We start from the raw sequence: 15,370 nt of genomic DNA on the forward strand, positions 1-15,370 counted from the left end.
CGGCGGTAGAGTATTCGATCTGCCATCACCAATAACCGTAGCCTCTCCCGTGCGGCTACGTTATTTTCCAACGACGACAGGTTCTGACGCTCCGGCCCCCGCACACTCACCAGTCTCGTTGCACTCCCCTTATTCGCCTCACACATACCTTCCATCACCCGTGAGCCCTTCATCCGACTTTAACGGCGGTCCAGAATCCCCTACATCGCCAACCGGTAGACCGGCCCCACTGCCCGGAAGCGCAGCAATCCAGCGCACACCCATCGATCCCATCCATACCCAAATAGTTTGTCTCGGACCAATGCCGGAAAACGTGCGACTTCCTATTCCACATCATCTGCATCATCACCCGACAGTAACCCGCATTATCACGCTCGACGGTCGACTACATCCAGTGGAACAAAACGACCAACTTGCAGGAGATGTCGATGTCGATGTCGATGGTCTTCGGAGACGTTCAGATTCGGTAACCCGCGGTTCTAATGAGACCTTGGGTTCCAACTTTACCATGGAGGAAGAAAGCCGGTTGATGCAGGTGCAGATGGCTGCGCAGCGAAGTGCGGCGGCTCAAGAGCAAGCATTGCCGATATCACCAACATCACATCAACCACCACCACCACCACCACCACCACCACAACAACAACAACAACAACAACAACAACAACAACAACAACAACAACAACAACAACAACAACAACAACAACAACAACAACAACAACAACAACCACAACGACGAGAACAAGAAGCAGATGATACTACCAGCCTCATCGACAACTTTCCCCGCAGTCCCCGAAGCATGGAACGTATCGAAGCCGGCTCTGAGTTAGTTCATGTCCCGCAGGTTGCTGCGCAGCGATATAGTTGGGAGGCGGAGACTTGATGGCCTTTTACATCAGCTACGATCTCCACCCACGAAACTAGCATGTTTGTAAACGAAATTACATACATGCACCATACTCGCTCCCACTAACCAACATCTTCAACGGATTCGTACACTGTACCATCGTATATACATGCCGGACGGCGGAGTTTTTGGGTAACGGAACACAGGGGCACGGAGACAGGGGGATATACCCATTGGAGTGAGGGGGCGTCGAAGGATTTGCGACGATGTCCTATGTTTTTGGTTGACGAAAGGAAAGATTTGGCGTTACTTTGGTGGGTTACGTTTGGTTTTTGTTCAAGCTGGAAACATCGAGTTAGGATAGAGCAAGGAGCAACAGTCACCTAAATAACACTCATGGTCTCCACCATGAGGCTGGTGACGGGACATGCTTATCAGATATGATACGGGAGAGGAAAAAAACATACGCTGAAAGGGATGGTTTTGGGGGACTGGATTGTTTTGATGCACAAGAAAGAGTGCGAGGACAGAGTTGAACGATGACCAGATTAGCGTTTAGAAAAAAAAAAATCTCAAATTACCTACCATTGCAAAATGCGAACCTCGATCAAATCGATGGGTTTTTCCATCCCTTCACTGATGACGTGATGTGATAAGATGTTCTCGAGGACGCGAGCACTTCAGATGAAAAACCAGGCTTAGTTTTCTACTTGTACCTGTCCAGCCTTGGTTTGAATGTGCATAACTCTAAACCAATCCAACCACCCCTTTTGAAAAGCCGTCTTCGCCATATGCTTCATCTCATCTGCTTTCCTTTCTCCGCCTTTTCCTTGCTTTCGTCCTTTCCTCTTCATCCTCCTCCGCTTTGGGTTCCCATCCCATTCCGCGCTCACCTCCCCCATGTCATCCCATACCAAACCTCAAACAACCAGCCAACCACCAAACACAGCAACTCTCAAACCTACCAAGTCTCCTGCCAATAGACACAATTCTCCTTCCGATCGAACCACCCCTTCGCCTCCTCCCTATCCACCACCACCCCACTTCCAACCGCCGCATCCTCCAACGCCTCCCTCACGCTCTTGGGCATCCTCCCACTATTTCCGCAGACGACAATGATGGGATTTTGCCTCAACAACTCACCAACCTCGGCGGCGTGCTGTCGGATTTGGTACTGGACGTAGTTCTTGCCTGCGTCGTAGATGCCTGCTGCTCGTTGGAGGGCAAGTTTGGTTTCTTCTTCTTCGGTAGAGGACGAGTCGTTGTCCCGGGAGAATGCAGGGTAAACGGTTAGATTGGGGACAGTCCCCCATTCCTCCTGGAAGTGGAAATCGGCTGCAGCGTTGCGGCAGCCGAAGAAGAGGAGGGTTGGGCCCAGCTTTTGCTGGTCTTGGACGAGACAACGGTCCTGAAGCAAAGCGCGAAACGGAGCGATGCCAGTCCCCGTGGCGACGCCGATGAGCGGTCGCGAGTAGAAGGACGGGTCGTCCATGGAGAAGGGACTGCTGGGCGGCTTGATGCCGATTTGGACAGTGGTCCCGACAGGAAGGTGGCGGAGATAGCGTGAGCAGAGGCCATGGCGGGGTTTGCGGATGATGGTACGGTAATGGACCAGGGCGGCAAGGATTTCAAACTTGTAAACATCGGTGGTAGTAGTAGTGTCTTGTTCGTTGATGACCAGATCCTTGGCGTTGACGGTGGGATCGCCACCATTGCAGAGGCTGAACTCGCGGGGGCGGATGATGGGAAACTCGAGCAGTCGAGTATAGGGGATCTTGACGCCGGGGAAATCCTCGAGGACCTCGAGGATGGTTCGACGCGGGCGAGAGGTGTAATCGTAGAACTCGTCGCTGTCACCTCGCTGGGTGAGCTCGTGAAGACGTTCCTTCTCGAGAGGGTTGGTGGTGTGGTAGGCCATGAACTCGAGGAATGTCCGTTTGGGGACGGCGCTGATGTCGAAATTGTGCGTCAGGACATCGCGAATTGTTGCATCCTTCAAGAAATGATAGTCTCTTGGCCGAGTGCCCTTCGCCCAGTCAATTTCGATTCTCTGCTCGGCCACCTCACTCCACCCCATCAAGTCAATCAGCTTTTGTACGTCCTTGGGATAGTTCTTAGGGTAGATTAAGAGTGTTTGACCGGCAAAGGACATGGCCCCATTGCGTCCTGGACTGCGGAGTTCAAATTCGATGTGTCGGACGTTTTGCCAATGGTCTTCTGGAGTCACCCTCTTGTTGCAAACAACTTGTGCCGTGAAAGAACGAGGTATTGGCAGCAATTTCGCTGGCGGAAAATCTGGGACGTCAGTACCATCCTTCTGCCACGGGGCCTCAGTTGATTCCGAGTCGGTACTCATCCGCTCGAATTTGACCGCTAACTGCTCGTTGTCCTCGACTTGCGAGACATGGCCTTCGCCGTTCGTTATTTTGCCCTTGACTGAGCCGGTTGACGGCACAAGCCGTATGTTGTACTTGGGTGGAAGTTGAGCGTCGTCTGGTATGGGCTCAATGCCCTTTGGAAGAGGGAATTGAGATAACAATGACTCTCTCAACTCCTGGTACCAGGGCAAATAGATGCTGTCGAGTCTGTAATCCGAGTTGTGTGTTAGCTATATAGAGCCATAATCTGGATGGCCGACCAAGGGGAGGATTTCGAATTTCACTCGCCCATTTTCATGTCGCTCGTCAGCTTCGCCCGGTCTGAAGAATTCGGAAGCACCAAGTTGCAAAAGTCGCACACGAAGCTTCCGCGCTGCCCAGTTAAACCTAAAAGAGTAAGAAGTCAGTCCCCAACACCATAATGGTTTCATGCCATGACTGGTGCCGCTTATTCCGAGTGTCCGAAGATAACGAGCGTGATCTTACTTTGGATAAGAGCTATCACCAAGTCCGAAGATGGAGAACTTTACAGGTGCAAGGCAGTTGGTATTGTTGAGCTTGGTACGTCTAAGGCTTTTCCACAACGTGGTTGTGTTCTTTGGCATATCACCCTGGCCCGTGGTAGAGGTGACAAAGATGGCCAGAGAGTAGCGCAACAAGTCCGTCTAGCGAGAACATCAGCATATGGGATACATTGATAAAAGCACAGCGAAACGCACCAACTTGAAGTCATCCATTTCACCAACAACAGTATTGAAGTGTAATCTCTCCGCCATTTTGGCCAGCTCCATGGCGATTTCCTCTCCATTACCTGTTTCAGATCCATAGAGGAGGATGAGATTCCTTCCCTCCATCGTGGTCGGCTTCGCAACCGAAGCTGCCAACACGGGTTCCCCCATAATCTTCTCTTCAACAAGATTAGGTGCTGCCTGCGTTGTTCTGGCAAGTGTTGCAGGCTGTTGGCCAGGGATGTGTGGTGAGTCCCAACAGTTTTACCGCGCAGCCAGCCGCCTAGCGTAGATAGTAAATATCCGAGACACCACCTGTTTAGGTATGACTAATATGGGGAAGTTCACCACCTAAAGACTGCAGCTGCTGTGTGGGTTTCTGTAGCTGAGGTACCTCTAGGGACAACCGGGAGGGTTACAAGAACACCTCTCACTTCTGGGTTATCGTAGGGTTATCTGAAGGGGAACTGTTCAGGTTCGTTTCTCGGGAAGGTTGTAATTCGTGCTCAGCTTAGACAAACACGCCCACTCCCTGGTACAATATTCAAAGGTACCTTACCCAGCCTCGTTCGATCAGAAATCGTGCAAGCGGTACCCAAATGATTGAGAGCTGGCTTTGGGGCGAAATCCAAGGCTAGAGGTGTTGAAGATGGGAAAGCACGGGTACAGACGGGCGACGAGCTCTCTTGAACCTAGGTCTAGTCTGGGGCTCTCTCTCCGCGGGCCCGTGGATTGTCTTGAACCACCCGTGCGCAACTGACTGCCTCGATTCGGAGGCCTGGGTACGTCACCCGTGAAGCTGGGGCGCTTTCGGATAGACAAAGTCTTTCTGCGTAGATTGGCAATTGGTCGCGAACTTTACTGGACGCCTGGGTCGATGGGCAAATAATTGTAGTTGATAGTGGGGCGGGAAGGTCGTCACTGGTGTATCAAGGAAGCATCTCACAGCAGGCTACACTACTTATCGGAGGCCGCAGGTGGCGCCCCGATCTCGGCCCCCACCAAAACCTGGAGCAGGGTAAAGCCAGGGCACGACGGGAAGGACAGTGAATGGTTCAAGTGAAAAAGTTTCCGCCAGTTCTCTCGACTTGAAGTCTGCTCTGAACATGAAACGAGACGTTCAGTTCTGGCAACGCTACAGTACCTAGGAGGCCTTTCACCTAGCACGGACTGCCAGTTTCGGCCTGTTTCAAACCTCAAATGGAAGATAACCCCAGGAACAGCTTTCACCGACCGACCGACCGCCCGCCCACCCTTGCCAACCTTGAGGTTCAACAACATCAACTTCCTCATTTGTGATGCCATCCCTATCCACGCGTTTTGTAACGCCCAGTTAACGTAACATTCATATAGCACTTAGCTTCCCCGATGCATAGGCGGTGAACCGTCAAGTCCCTTTCCATTTCTTCTCATCTCCTATTTGTCCTGCATAGTGATTTAGGGGTCCTGCGGCCCTGCCTCTTGCAAGCGTAAGCCTAAAGACAGCCTGGGGATGACTCGAAGCCTCCGCACCTAAGCAGCCATATGTACACTAGACACATGAATAAACCCTGGACAAGTAGACCTGTGCGAACAAGGGGAAATACCAGCATAACCCGACACCTTGGGTTGGTACTGTATGTAGTCTGTCTTGTCGGTATTTGGCCAAAACCACCCCCCTTTTTTTTCCTGTTCACAGAGACCCCTCGGCCCCCTCTATTAGTATGTGGAGGATCGTGATGATGTTTTTGGGGCACGGCTCCAACCCGTTTTTGACGGTGGAGCACGAAGCATCCGCTAGGAACCTGGAAGCGTCTAGAAAGCGGATGCCCACATCCACGTCATTCCGCAACCAAATGGGAGCCACTTTCGACGCCGAAGCGTGTCATAATCCGGGCGAGCCACCAAAGGACGTTTCAAACCTCACCGTCGTCAGAATCCAAGTATGGATTGGATCACAGATATCGCCCTCACTCCTATCTCAAGGAGCCAATGAGAAAGCATGCGCAAACGTTCTTTGTGCGGCTGAGTGCCTCCCGTCTGTCTCGCCGAACGACAGCTGCTTCGATCCCTAAAGGGCAAGAAGCTTAGGTGGAGTTGAAAGTTGATAGGACTCCAGTGGAAATCGACACAGTGTCGCACACGGTAAAACGGGACGAGAGTACCTATTCACGTTCTATAAGTTTGCATCACCGCCCAGCAACCGTCGACAATGCAAAAGAGCTGAGTAATCGTCGGATTTTACTCACATTCTGATGGTCGGCTTCTAAAAAGCGCGAAAAGATGCAGTACGTTTTGCAGCCGACCGGGAACTGTAGCCCGATATGTCACTACAATATAGTCGACCTCTTTTACCGTTCGTGGAGTCAGTGTAACTTGCTTCATTTGTTTGAAAAACAAGAGCAAGGCCATCTCATAGCCTCGCCCGGGTGAAGTATATGTCAGTTCCTTCTTGTATCGATTGTATAGACATACATTTCGATCTGGGGCAATAGTCGGTCGCGTTCTCAAACGCTCACCTGATTCCATCTTCAACGTACGATCGAGATCGAATCACTTTGTTTTTCTACAGAACTTGAAAGGACATGTGTAAAGATCGTAGGTGAGCAAGGCTGCTGGTGAATGGCGCAGGTCACTCGAGATGGAAAGCCATTTTCTCTTTCCTACCTAAGCAGCGATCCGCTGCAGACAGCGTTGTTATTGTAACATGCATATCAGAAACTTGTGAAGGGAAAGAACGAGCAGTTGTTCAGCTATAAAAGAAAGCAGCAATTGTTACACGACAGACTTGTTCGTTCTTTCACCTCTTTGACAGTTGAGAGCCTTCGCAACATCCCGGTACTGCCTTCCCCGGAAAGATCGACTCGGAACGCGCTCGAAGACTCCGAATCCGCCAGGCCAAGACACAACTGGAAAATCTCCAAGTGGAAGACTCGACGTCGTACCTGTCTTTCTGGCAAGTTTACCTAGGTAAGTTCAAGTCGATAGACTCTATCACCAACCTTACAACCGCTCCCATGATGCACATCGATGCTGGCCTCATCGCATTGACTGCGCCGCACTGTGCTTCCCTGTTGCTTGAGCTTCTCCACGCTCCTTTCCCCTTCGGTGGATCCCCAATGGCAGGACAAGCGGACAGACCTTGGCGTTTGCGACGATGATGGCGTATCCCTGAGTCGTTGCCACTTGCGAATGTTCAGTGGTTTATGTCCGCGCCTCCCTTCATTTCAGCGGGCAGCGCTTGACGCTTGCTGAGGTGCGGTTGCTGCACCTCAGTTCAAGCGGTTAGGTGTAACTGTGTCCGGTTCGGCCCTCTGTTCAGTGAAGGTGCGATTCGGAGGGGTCGTACATACCTAGGTACCGAGAGGTGGTATAAAACACACGCCCGAGCGGACGGACTGAGCCTGAAAGCCCGAAGTTTGGCTTCCAGGTTGTTAAAAGACCCGGACCCTGGGGGCACTGTTCTGGACGGGCTGCTTGCACCTGCCCGCACGGCACTGGCCAGGCTGGGTGGTAGGTACATGCTGCCTACCCCAGTTGGCACTCGTCCGTTCCATGTCCACCTCGGCGATTGGGAAGCGTAAAAGTGACAACTGGAAGCTGGAACTTGCCTTGCCTCCAGGTGGAGGGTAGGTACTATGGGGACGTACCGGACGTACCCTGGGCCAAAGCCGCCACGCCTGCCTTTCGTTTAATTCCCCGAACGGTAGCAAAAAATATTTGAAATTTGGAGCGCGCCGACTCACCAACACCTGATCCTTTCCTTTTTCTTCCTCTCTTCTTCCCGCCAACCATTCAAGCAATCTGAAGTCCGCTCAAACCACCTTCAACCAACCCCCCCCTCAAGCTATCTAGGGCACCAAGCTACCCTTCTGACTCCCCCTCAGACCCAGAGTTCAACCTTTCTCGTCCGTGAACGTCCTTACAACAACCCAGGCGCTCATCTCCCTATCCAAACGAGTCCAACGCTCACGTCACCTCCTGTGGATCACCTACTCCATCCAAGTCAACTTTCGACATCACAATCAATCACCATGTCTGCTGTCGTGGAGAAAATCACTGACGCTGCTGCCGCCGCCGTCAACGACGTTACCAACGCTCTGGCCAACACCTCTCTGACTGGCAACAAGTCCGCTGACGAGAAGCCCGCCGCCAACGATGCTGTCCTTGCCAGCGCTGCCGAAGGTCGCCGCCTCTACATCGGCAATCTTGCCTATGCGACAACGGAGGGGGAGTTGAAAGAATTCTTCAAGGGCTACCTTGTGTAAGTTTGGCTCGTCCCGCCTACCCTTTTTCCCTTTGTCGTTGTCTGCCCTTGTCCTCTCACCGCCTTTGCATTGTTTCCCTGCATCCCGCTTCCCCGCCTTGTTCGGATTGTATTTGCGCGGCTGGAAGCAGTTGCCCGCCACAAACCTCATATCACCCTTCCCGTTTCCATTATGTTGCCTTGTTTAGGCCCTTTGGCCCTTTGACGTCACGTCACCCACCTCGCTCCTCTGGCTGTGAGAGTGGGCCGCTTGCAGGGCCGTAGGGTGGGGTTAACATTCCGGTTTCTTGGTCCCGTGTTGCGTGTGCTCGTCCGTTACTAACCAGTTTCGTTGCGCGTAGTGAGTCTGTTTCCATTCCCAAGAACCCTCGCACCGACCGCCCCGTCGGCTACGCCTTCGTCGACCTCTCTACCCCTAGCGAGGCTGAGCGTGCCATCGCTGAGCTCTCCGGCAAGGAGATCCTCGAGCGCAAGGTCTCCGTCCAGCTCGCTCGCAAGCCCGAGTCTAACGAGAAGGCCGAGGGTGCCAACGGTGAGGGCCATGAAGGCACTCGCCGCCGCCAGTCCACTCGTGGCCGCGGCCGCGCCGGTCGTGGCCGTGGCGGACGCGCTCGTGGCGATCGTGTAAGTTTCCCATCACATCTCCATCTGTGAAGTGGATAGAGAAACTGACATCCCGACCTAGGGCGAGAAGAAGGAGGAGGGTGCCGAGGGCTCCACTTCCCCTGCTACCGAGGCTCTGAAGGACATCACCAACGAGACTCACAACAGCGACAACAAGGCCGGCAAGCCCCACAACCGCTCTCCCCGTGAGCGCCGCGAGCGCGGCCCCCCGGCTGACGGTATTCCTTCCAAGACCAAGGTCATGGTCGCCAACCTCCCCTACGACCTGACCGAGGAGAAGGTGAGTTTTTCTGCCGACATATGCCATGACTGGAGACATGCTAACTCTTTCCACAGCTTAAGGAACTTTTCGCTGCCTACCAGCCTTCCTCCGCGAAGATTGCTCTTCGCCCCATCCCCCGCTTCATGATTAAGAAGCTTCAGGCCCGGGGTGAGCCCCGCAAGGGCCGTGGCTTCGGCTTCGTTACCCTTGCCTCGGAGGAGCTCCAGCAGAAGGCTGTTGCTGAGATGAACGGCAAGGAGATTGAGGGCCGCGAGATCGCTGTCAAGGTCGCCATCGATAGCCCCGACAAGACCGACGAGGATGCCAACGAACCCGAGGGCGAGGCCCAGACCCAGGCCCCCACCAACGGCACTACCGAGCAGGCTGGCGCTGCTGTCACTGCCTCTGCTTAAACACTCCATTTGATGACGAGATGAGTGTGCGCACAAGTTAATAAAGATTTCGGTCACAGACACTACTTTAATCTCGACCGACACATGTCTTATGTTTTACTGGGCGCATGCATTTTTACCCTCACGATTTTGGCACGGAACGAATGATTTTCTTTTTATGGCGGGATCTGCAAGTGGGTATGAAAGCGGGAAGATTGGGCGGTGGGATAATGTGATCATGTCTGGCGTCACGGGTTATGGGGGTTGCAAAGGCCTCAAATCGCTGGTAGACTTCAGGCATCGTTATCCTGCGGCTCTTTGCAGGCAACAAAAATCTAATATTTTTATGACTTCTCTTCTTCATTTGTGTGTTATGGATCATCTTTTATCTCAGGGTCGCTTACATTTATTTAGTGTTTTCAAACGCTCATGTTTGCAGGAGATGGTCAGTCAAATCGGTCTAGGAATAGGAAAATCAGCATGATTGGGACAAGAAGACATTGATATGTCATGCTCAATGGGAACGCCAACGGGTAAAGTGGTTTGTGATAGATACGTGTCCAGTCATCCTCAACATGGGAATCACCTAATTGTAAGGCGCAGAAGTAGTGTTGGAGGGAATGGATCCACTGCCCGTGCCTTGCGTGCCTTGGTGGGTGGTTGTGACAAAGTTGGGGACGGACAGTTGCAGATGTTCCTGCAGGCCAGAGAGGGGCAGCTCCCCGTTAACAAGCGGTCCCCTGAAACGCCCCTGATCCTTATTCGCAGTGCGTGACGAATGATAAGAGAAGGCCAGGTCTGGACCTTCGCACAAGACATGGTACTTGCCTACTTACCTCTAGGTATGTATGAATGGTCGACATAATGGAAGGTAGGATCCTGAAGGATGGATGGACGGACGAGCTGGCTTGTGTACACGCACCATGCACTGTGGCCTCGATGAATGCTCTTCTGGCTTGTGAATTTCAATTAGGTTAGGTTGTTGCTTTGATCACGTAACTGATCATATCTTAGCAAATCCAAAATGCAGTCCCAAACTCAAGTTGTAGTAATTCGTCGGGTAGATGGAACGTGAATGATCAGCATGCCTCGATCTTCCAACACTTCGGGTCGGGTTTCCGTCCTGGCTGGTCGCTCCGGTGCCACTAAAACGAAGGAAGGTAGCCGTCCGAGGTAAACCAACTGCTGAAGCGTAGGGCAGGGGGTGCCTGCAATAGCGCGGGCGACTTCATCATTCTAGTCGCCAATTGTCTGTCTGACTGATTGTCCACCAGACAACCCCTACTGTAATCCGAAACATCACGCGACGCAACATAGCGCAAGGAATCCAAAGACGGCGAACTTCTTATTTCAATTTGTTTCGACGAGACTCTGTTCTCAAGTAGGCCGTTCCAGCGAGGAATCACGAAACCAGTCGGTTCACGCACAATTGCACGTACAAGTTGCCCACCATGGCTACCAAAGGGATGTGGGAGATAGACCCGGAGACGAAGTCCAAGGTATGTGAACGACCAACCCGCCCAAAGTGTCCAACCCGTTCAATCGGCTGTCTTTGTGAGATTAGCTGCACGATCCAAAGGGGGAAAAGCGATGTGGCGGCGCAAAGGGCCAACTGGAACCTCCCAAGCTGACTTGTGACCCTTGTAGCTCGCTGCGATGCAGAAGGAGAACAACAACAACATCTGCTGCGACTGCGGTGCCCCAAGCCCGCAATGGTGTTCACCAAAGTTCGGCATCTTTATCTGCCTCTCGTGCGCGGGCGTTCATCGTGGCCTGGGTGTGCACATCTCGTTCGTACGCTCGGTTTCCATGGACGCCTTCAAGCAGGCTGAAATCGAGCGCATGCGGCTCGGCGGCAATGACACCTGGCGCACCTTTTTCGAGAACCACTCCGACACCAAGTTGCGCGGAATCAGCTGGGACGATGCGACGATTGCGGAGCGGTACAGCGGCGATGTTGGCGAAGAATACAAGGAGAGGCTGAGTGCCAAGGTTGAGGGGAGGGAGTACGTGCCTGGAGAGAAGAAGCCACTGGCCCAGCAGCAGCAGCAGGAGACAAGTCAGAGTCCAAGCAGCGTGGCTGGTGGGGTGCCATTGAGCGGCACGAGCAGTAGGACGGCCAGCCCCAAGCCGGGAACGATGATCAAGGTGGACGACAAGTACTTTGCCAAACTGGGTGCTGCCAACGCCAGCAGACCGGACAATCTGCCGCCTAGCCAGGGAGGAAAGTATCAGGGCTTTGGAAACACAGTGTCGTCGCAGCCGAAGAATGATGGCAGCGCAAGCTTGCCGGGCCTCGATGAGTTGCAAAAGGATCCCGTGGCGGCGCTGAGTAAAGGGTTCGGATGGTTTACCAAGACAGTGACCCAGACGGCGAAGACGGTTAATGAGGGTTATATCCAGCCTACAGCTAAGCAAGTATGTATCCTTGGCCCCCACTCAACAAACCATCCCTCTGTCAGGCATTGGCCCAGGACAAATCTACTTGAATCACTTTCGAGATACATGTTTGCTAATTTGGACTTCTTCCGCCCAATATAGATAGCCGAATCGGAGCTCGCTGCAAAAGCCCGTGTTGCGGCAGCGCAAGCCGCCGTTTCAGCACAGACTGTAGCACAGGCTGGCGCCAAAACCGCGACAGAGAGTTTCAACCGGTTTGTCGAGGGAGGACCTTCCAACTCCGCTGGTGGTGGCTATAGGTCAGTTCCCTCTGGCGGTGGTGGCAGCAACTTTGATGAGAGCAAGAGGTCGTTTTGGGATGACTTCTCTAGCGCGGCCGACCAGAGAAAGCCAGCTGGTAGCTCGATCGGGACAGCAGTTATGGGCAAGGGTGGAAGCAGCGGTAGCTCCACTGCTCCTCCCCCAGCAGCTTCCAAGAAGGACGAGTGGGATGACTGGTAGATGGCTTGTTGACCCGTAGCGTCATTGGATGAATAGCGAGGTGGAATAGTGGTAATGAAATCATTTACAGCCTATTTTTTGTGTCTTTTATGTACATTGTCGTTTGGGCTGATCAAGGGGGTTCAACGGTGTTGTGTCCAAGGTGAGACCGACTTGGGGTGTTGAGATGCAAGGGTCAGGGTCAGGGTAGGGTAGGTAAACTAATCGATAATTTCGAATCGACTCCGGCGTCGGAGGATCCAGTGTACGGCGAGGTCCCGTCGTTGAGATCAGAGAGGTGTCTACAGAAATTGGTGAGGTCAAGTGATGGCTCATTGCGCTAAGCAGTATCAAACTTGACAACGATTTCTCATATTCGTCGAGTCACTGAACCAAGAATAAGACCAAGTGCATGGCAGTAAGCTGACAAGGTTATCATTCACATGTTGACATCGTCCTTTTGGAATGATCAAAAGAGTGACAATGCCGGGGTTGGGGTTAGGGTTAGTGTATGACCGAGGTTGGGTCGGTTCTGGCCGGCGGGACCAGCTGCATGGACACGGCGGTTCGTCATCATGGGATGGGTGTGCGTGCCGTCGGCTTTGACGTCCCCATTCTCACGTACCCCGTTCCCCATTCCTCCTACTGATGTGATTGCGACCAGAGCTCAAGCCATTGAGTCCACCCGCTCTCATCCCACCCTTTTTCCCCAGATACCACAAAACAATGTCAGCCCTACGGATATTGGTGCCCGTCAAGCGGGTTATTGACTATGCGGTATGTCTTCCATCCTTTTTACCACCTAGTCAAGGGCAACAACATAACGGGTGTTCACGCATCAAACAACACTTCTGATATGGAGTCCCTGCTGCACATTTACATGGTATGCTGTTATACCTACCCGAGTACAGATGACTGATGTGGATACTCTTCCCAATCAATACAGGTCAAGCCGCGAGTCAACAAGGCCCAGACGGGCGTCGAGACGGCCGGTGTCAAGCACAGCATGAACCCCTTCGACGAGCTATCGGTCGAAGAGAGCGTGCGCATCCGCGAGGGGAAGAAGACCCCCGTCGAGGACATTTGCGTCATCAGCGCCGGGCCGACCAAGGCCCAGGACATCCTGCGCACCGCCATGGCCATGGGCGCCGACCGGGCCATCCACGTCGAGACCAAGGAGGGCGAGGACCTCGAGCCGTTGGGCGTCGCCAAGCTGCTCAAGGCCGCCACCGAACAGAACAAGAGCAACCTGGTGATCCTGGGCAAGCAGAGCATCGACGACGACGCCGGCCAGACGGGCCAGATGCTGGCCGGTCTGCTGGGCTGGGCGCAGGCCACCCAGGCGAGCAAGATCGAGTTCACCGGCGGCGATTCCGTGCAGGTGACGAGGGAGGTGGATGGCGGTGTCGAGACGCTCAAGGCCAAGCTGCCCATGGTTATCACGACCGACTTACGCCTCAACGAGCCCCGGTACGCGAGCTTGCCCAATATCATGAAGGCCAAGAAGAAGCCGCTCGAGAAGAAGACGCTGGCGGATTACGGTATTACGGCCGAGAAGAGGCTCAAGACTATCAAGGTCACCGGTAAGGACTACAATTCGTTTTAAGCTGGAGGGAAGTTTGCTAACTCTGTTGTTCAGAGCCTCCCCCGAGACAGGGTGGTGGCAAAGTGGAGGACGTGGATGGCTTGGTCTCGAAGCTCAAGGAGCTTGGTGCTCTTTAAACCGGTCATACACCAACCAGTCACTGAGTTCCAGGATCTTGTGTCGAAGACATTTGTTTTTGGAATAGAAAGATTGAAATTCACGTCCCTACAGCTGTGTTGCGGATAACGCAACCGGACATGCTCTTCTGATAGCCGGTAAGGGCGTCACAACGTCTCATGGGGACCGTGACGGCCCGGGGCCTGGAGCTTCAGCTTATTCATGCATGCTTCTACGACAAGCTGGCCGGTTGAGATGAAAGAGGCTTGAGCCGGCCACATTGGCACCAACTACGTCGCAAGATGTGTCGCGTCAAGCGCAACAGTACGAAGAGCTATGTTTTGTGTCTTGTCCTGTCTTGCGGTTTTCAATGATGGAAAACCTCGCCAGGTGTTCTGGTGGTCTCTGTTTTAATATTGCGTGTTCGGCCGAGTAAGCTGAATTCGTCTGAAGTGGTAATGCCCAACATCCAGATGCTACGCGATGTATCAAATGCAATGTGACGTGTGGGAGCCTGTCATCCCCCACGTACTGGTGCTCGGCTGCTGTAAGGTACCACTACCGCAAAAATGCTACTTACGTGGCTTGACAAGGTGGTGACGATGCCTCTCTTCAATTGGTGTGCTGTCGCCGAGAGTATATGCTCGATCCAGACGCTATATTTGATTGTTCCTTCCTCTGTCAGCGTACGACCTCCGTTGTTCGTGCAGCCGATTACGACGGCCGGCTCTGGCGCAACCTGGGTTTGGAGCTTCAGAAGCTTGAAAGCGAGGCGAATCGCGACTGTACAAGTCCCCGCAACTTGAGTCACCGAAAGCGCGGGGTATCCACCATCTTTATCTGCGGCGGTAGGTAGGCGGGGACTTTGCGGGGGCTTTGCGGGACCCGACCACTCCAACTCCGAGATTCGTTGGGGGTGCCCCGGGCAGGAGATGCCGAGCTGGAGTCGCGTTGTTTGTGAATGTCGTGGCTGGGGTTGTGGGCATAGGTTGCGATATGTGTAGTGTACGTAGTAGTACACATCAGTCCTTAAAAGTTTGTTAGCGCCATACACGCTCCACATCTTCTTACAAGGGGGTAACAGGGGGGGTTGCAGGGCGGGACTGGTCTACCTACGAGTTCTGATTGGTTTAAATGGCCTGATTCCAAAGTGAGAATCGGTTGATAGGAGGGATTCAACCACCCATACACAAACCCTCGCCTCCAACGAGAACTACTAGAATTACCCGGCACACCCTCTATAATCAGTATAATCATAGGGTATTAATAGGGTACTTTCAGCGGGCTGTTACATTCCCCGTCTCCCCTGCTTAA

General features: G+C 53.2%; 6 protein-coding genes across 6 annotated transcripts in view; 4 read left to right on the forward strand and 2 right to left on the reverse strand.

Annotated features, from left to right (window-relative positions):
• The window catches only part of NEUTE1DRAFT_59951 (uncharacterized protein), a gene marked incomplete at both ends in the record, with an annotated part of 4,834 nt that extends 3,840 nt beyond the window's left edge, over positions 1-994 (forward strand). Inside the window, 2 exons of the mRNA XM_009850992.1 lie at positions 462-525; positions 763-994. Coding sequence (XP_009849294.1) covers positions 462-525; positions 763-880 — 182 coding nt within the window. The remainder of the gene's footprint in view (positions 1-461; positions 526-762) is intronic.
• A 531-nt stretch (positions 995-1,525) lies between these two features.
• NEUTE1DRAFT_116348 (uncharacterized protein) lies at positions 1,526-1,747 on the reverse strand (the record flags this gene model as incomplete). The annotated part of the gene is made up of 1 exon (XM_009850993.1): positions 1,526-1,747. A coding segment is annotated over one exon (205 nt), but the record flags the coding sequence as incomplete, so codon positions are not given.
• Positions 1,748-1,805: 58 nt separating this feature from the next.
• Positions 1,806-4,024, reverse strand: NEUTE1DRAFT_120894 (uncharacterized protein; the record flags this gene model as incomplete). Its single annotated transcript, XM_009850994.1, has 3 exons — positions 1,806-3,429; positions 3,709-3,887; positions 3,942-4,024. The coding sequence occupies 3 exons, from the start codon at positions 4,011-4,013 to the stop codon at positions 1,806-1,808; spliced, it is 1,875 nt and encodes a 624-aa protein (XP_009849296.1).
• A 3,693-nt stretch (positions 4,025-7,717) lies between these two features.
• Positions 7,718-9,971, forward strand: NEUTE1DRAFT_78640 (uncharacterized protein; the record flags this gene model as incomplete). The annotated part of the gene is made up of 4 exons (XM_009850995.1): positions 7,718-8,193; positions 8,538-8,820; positions 8,882-9,100; positions 9,157-9,971. The coding sequence occupies 4 exons, from the start codon at positions 7,964-7,966 to the stop codon at positions 9,493-9,495; spliced, it is 1,071 nt and encodes a 356-aa protein (XP_009849297.1).
• A 782-nt stretch (positions 9,972-10,753) lies between these two features.
• NEUTE1DRAFT_59962 (uncharacterized protein) lies at positions 10,754-12,447 on the forward strand (the record flags this gene model as incomplete). Its single annotated transcript, XM_009850996.1, has 3 exons — positions 10,754-10,973; positions 11,122-11,892; positions 12,016-12,447. The coding sequence occupies 3 exons, from the start codon at positions 10,926-10,928 to the stop codon at positions 12,373-12,375; spliced, it is 1,179 nt and encodes a 392-aa protein (XP_009849298.1).
• A 510-nt stretch (positions 12,448-12,957) lies between these two features.
• Positions 12,958-14,537, forward strand: NEUTE1DRAFT_78646 (electron transfer flavoprotein beta-subunit; the record flags this gene model as incomplete). The annotated part of the gene is made up of 3 exons (XM_009850997.1): positions 12,958-13,131; positions 13,301-13,937; positions 13,994-14,537. The coding sequence occupies 3 exons, from the start codon at positions 13,081-13,083 to the stop codon at positions 14,074-14,076; spliced, it is 771 nt and encodes a 256-aa protein (XP_009849299.1).
• Positions 14,538-15,370: the final 833 nt, after the last annotated feature.

Source organism: Neurospora tetrasperma, assembly GCF_000213175.1.
Source record: "Neurospora tetrasperma FGSC 2508 unplaced genomic scaffold NEUTE1scaffold_2, whole genome shotgun sequence".
In the NCBI taxonomy this organism is placed as follows: Eukaryota; Fungi; Ascomycota; class Sordariomycetes; order Sordariales; family Sordariaceae; genus Neurospora; species Neurospora tetrasperma.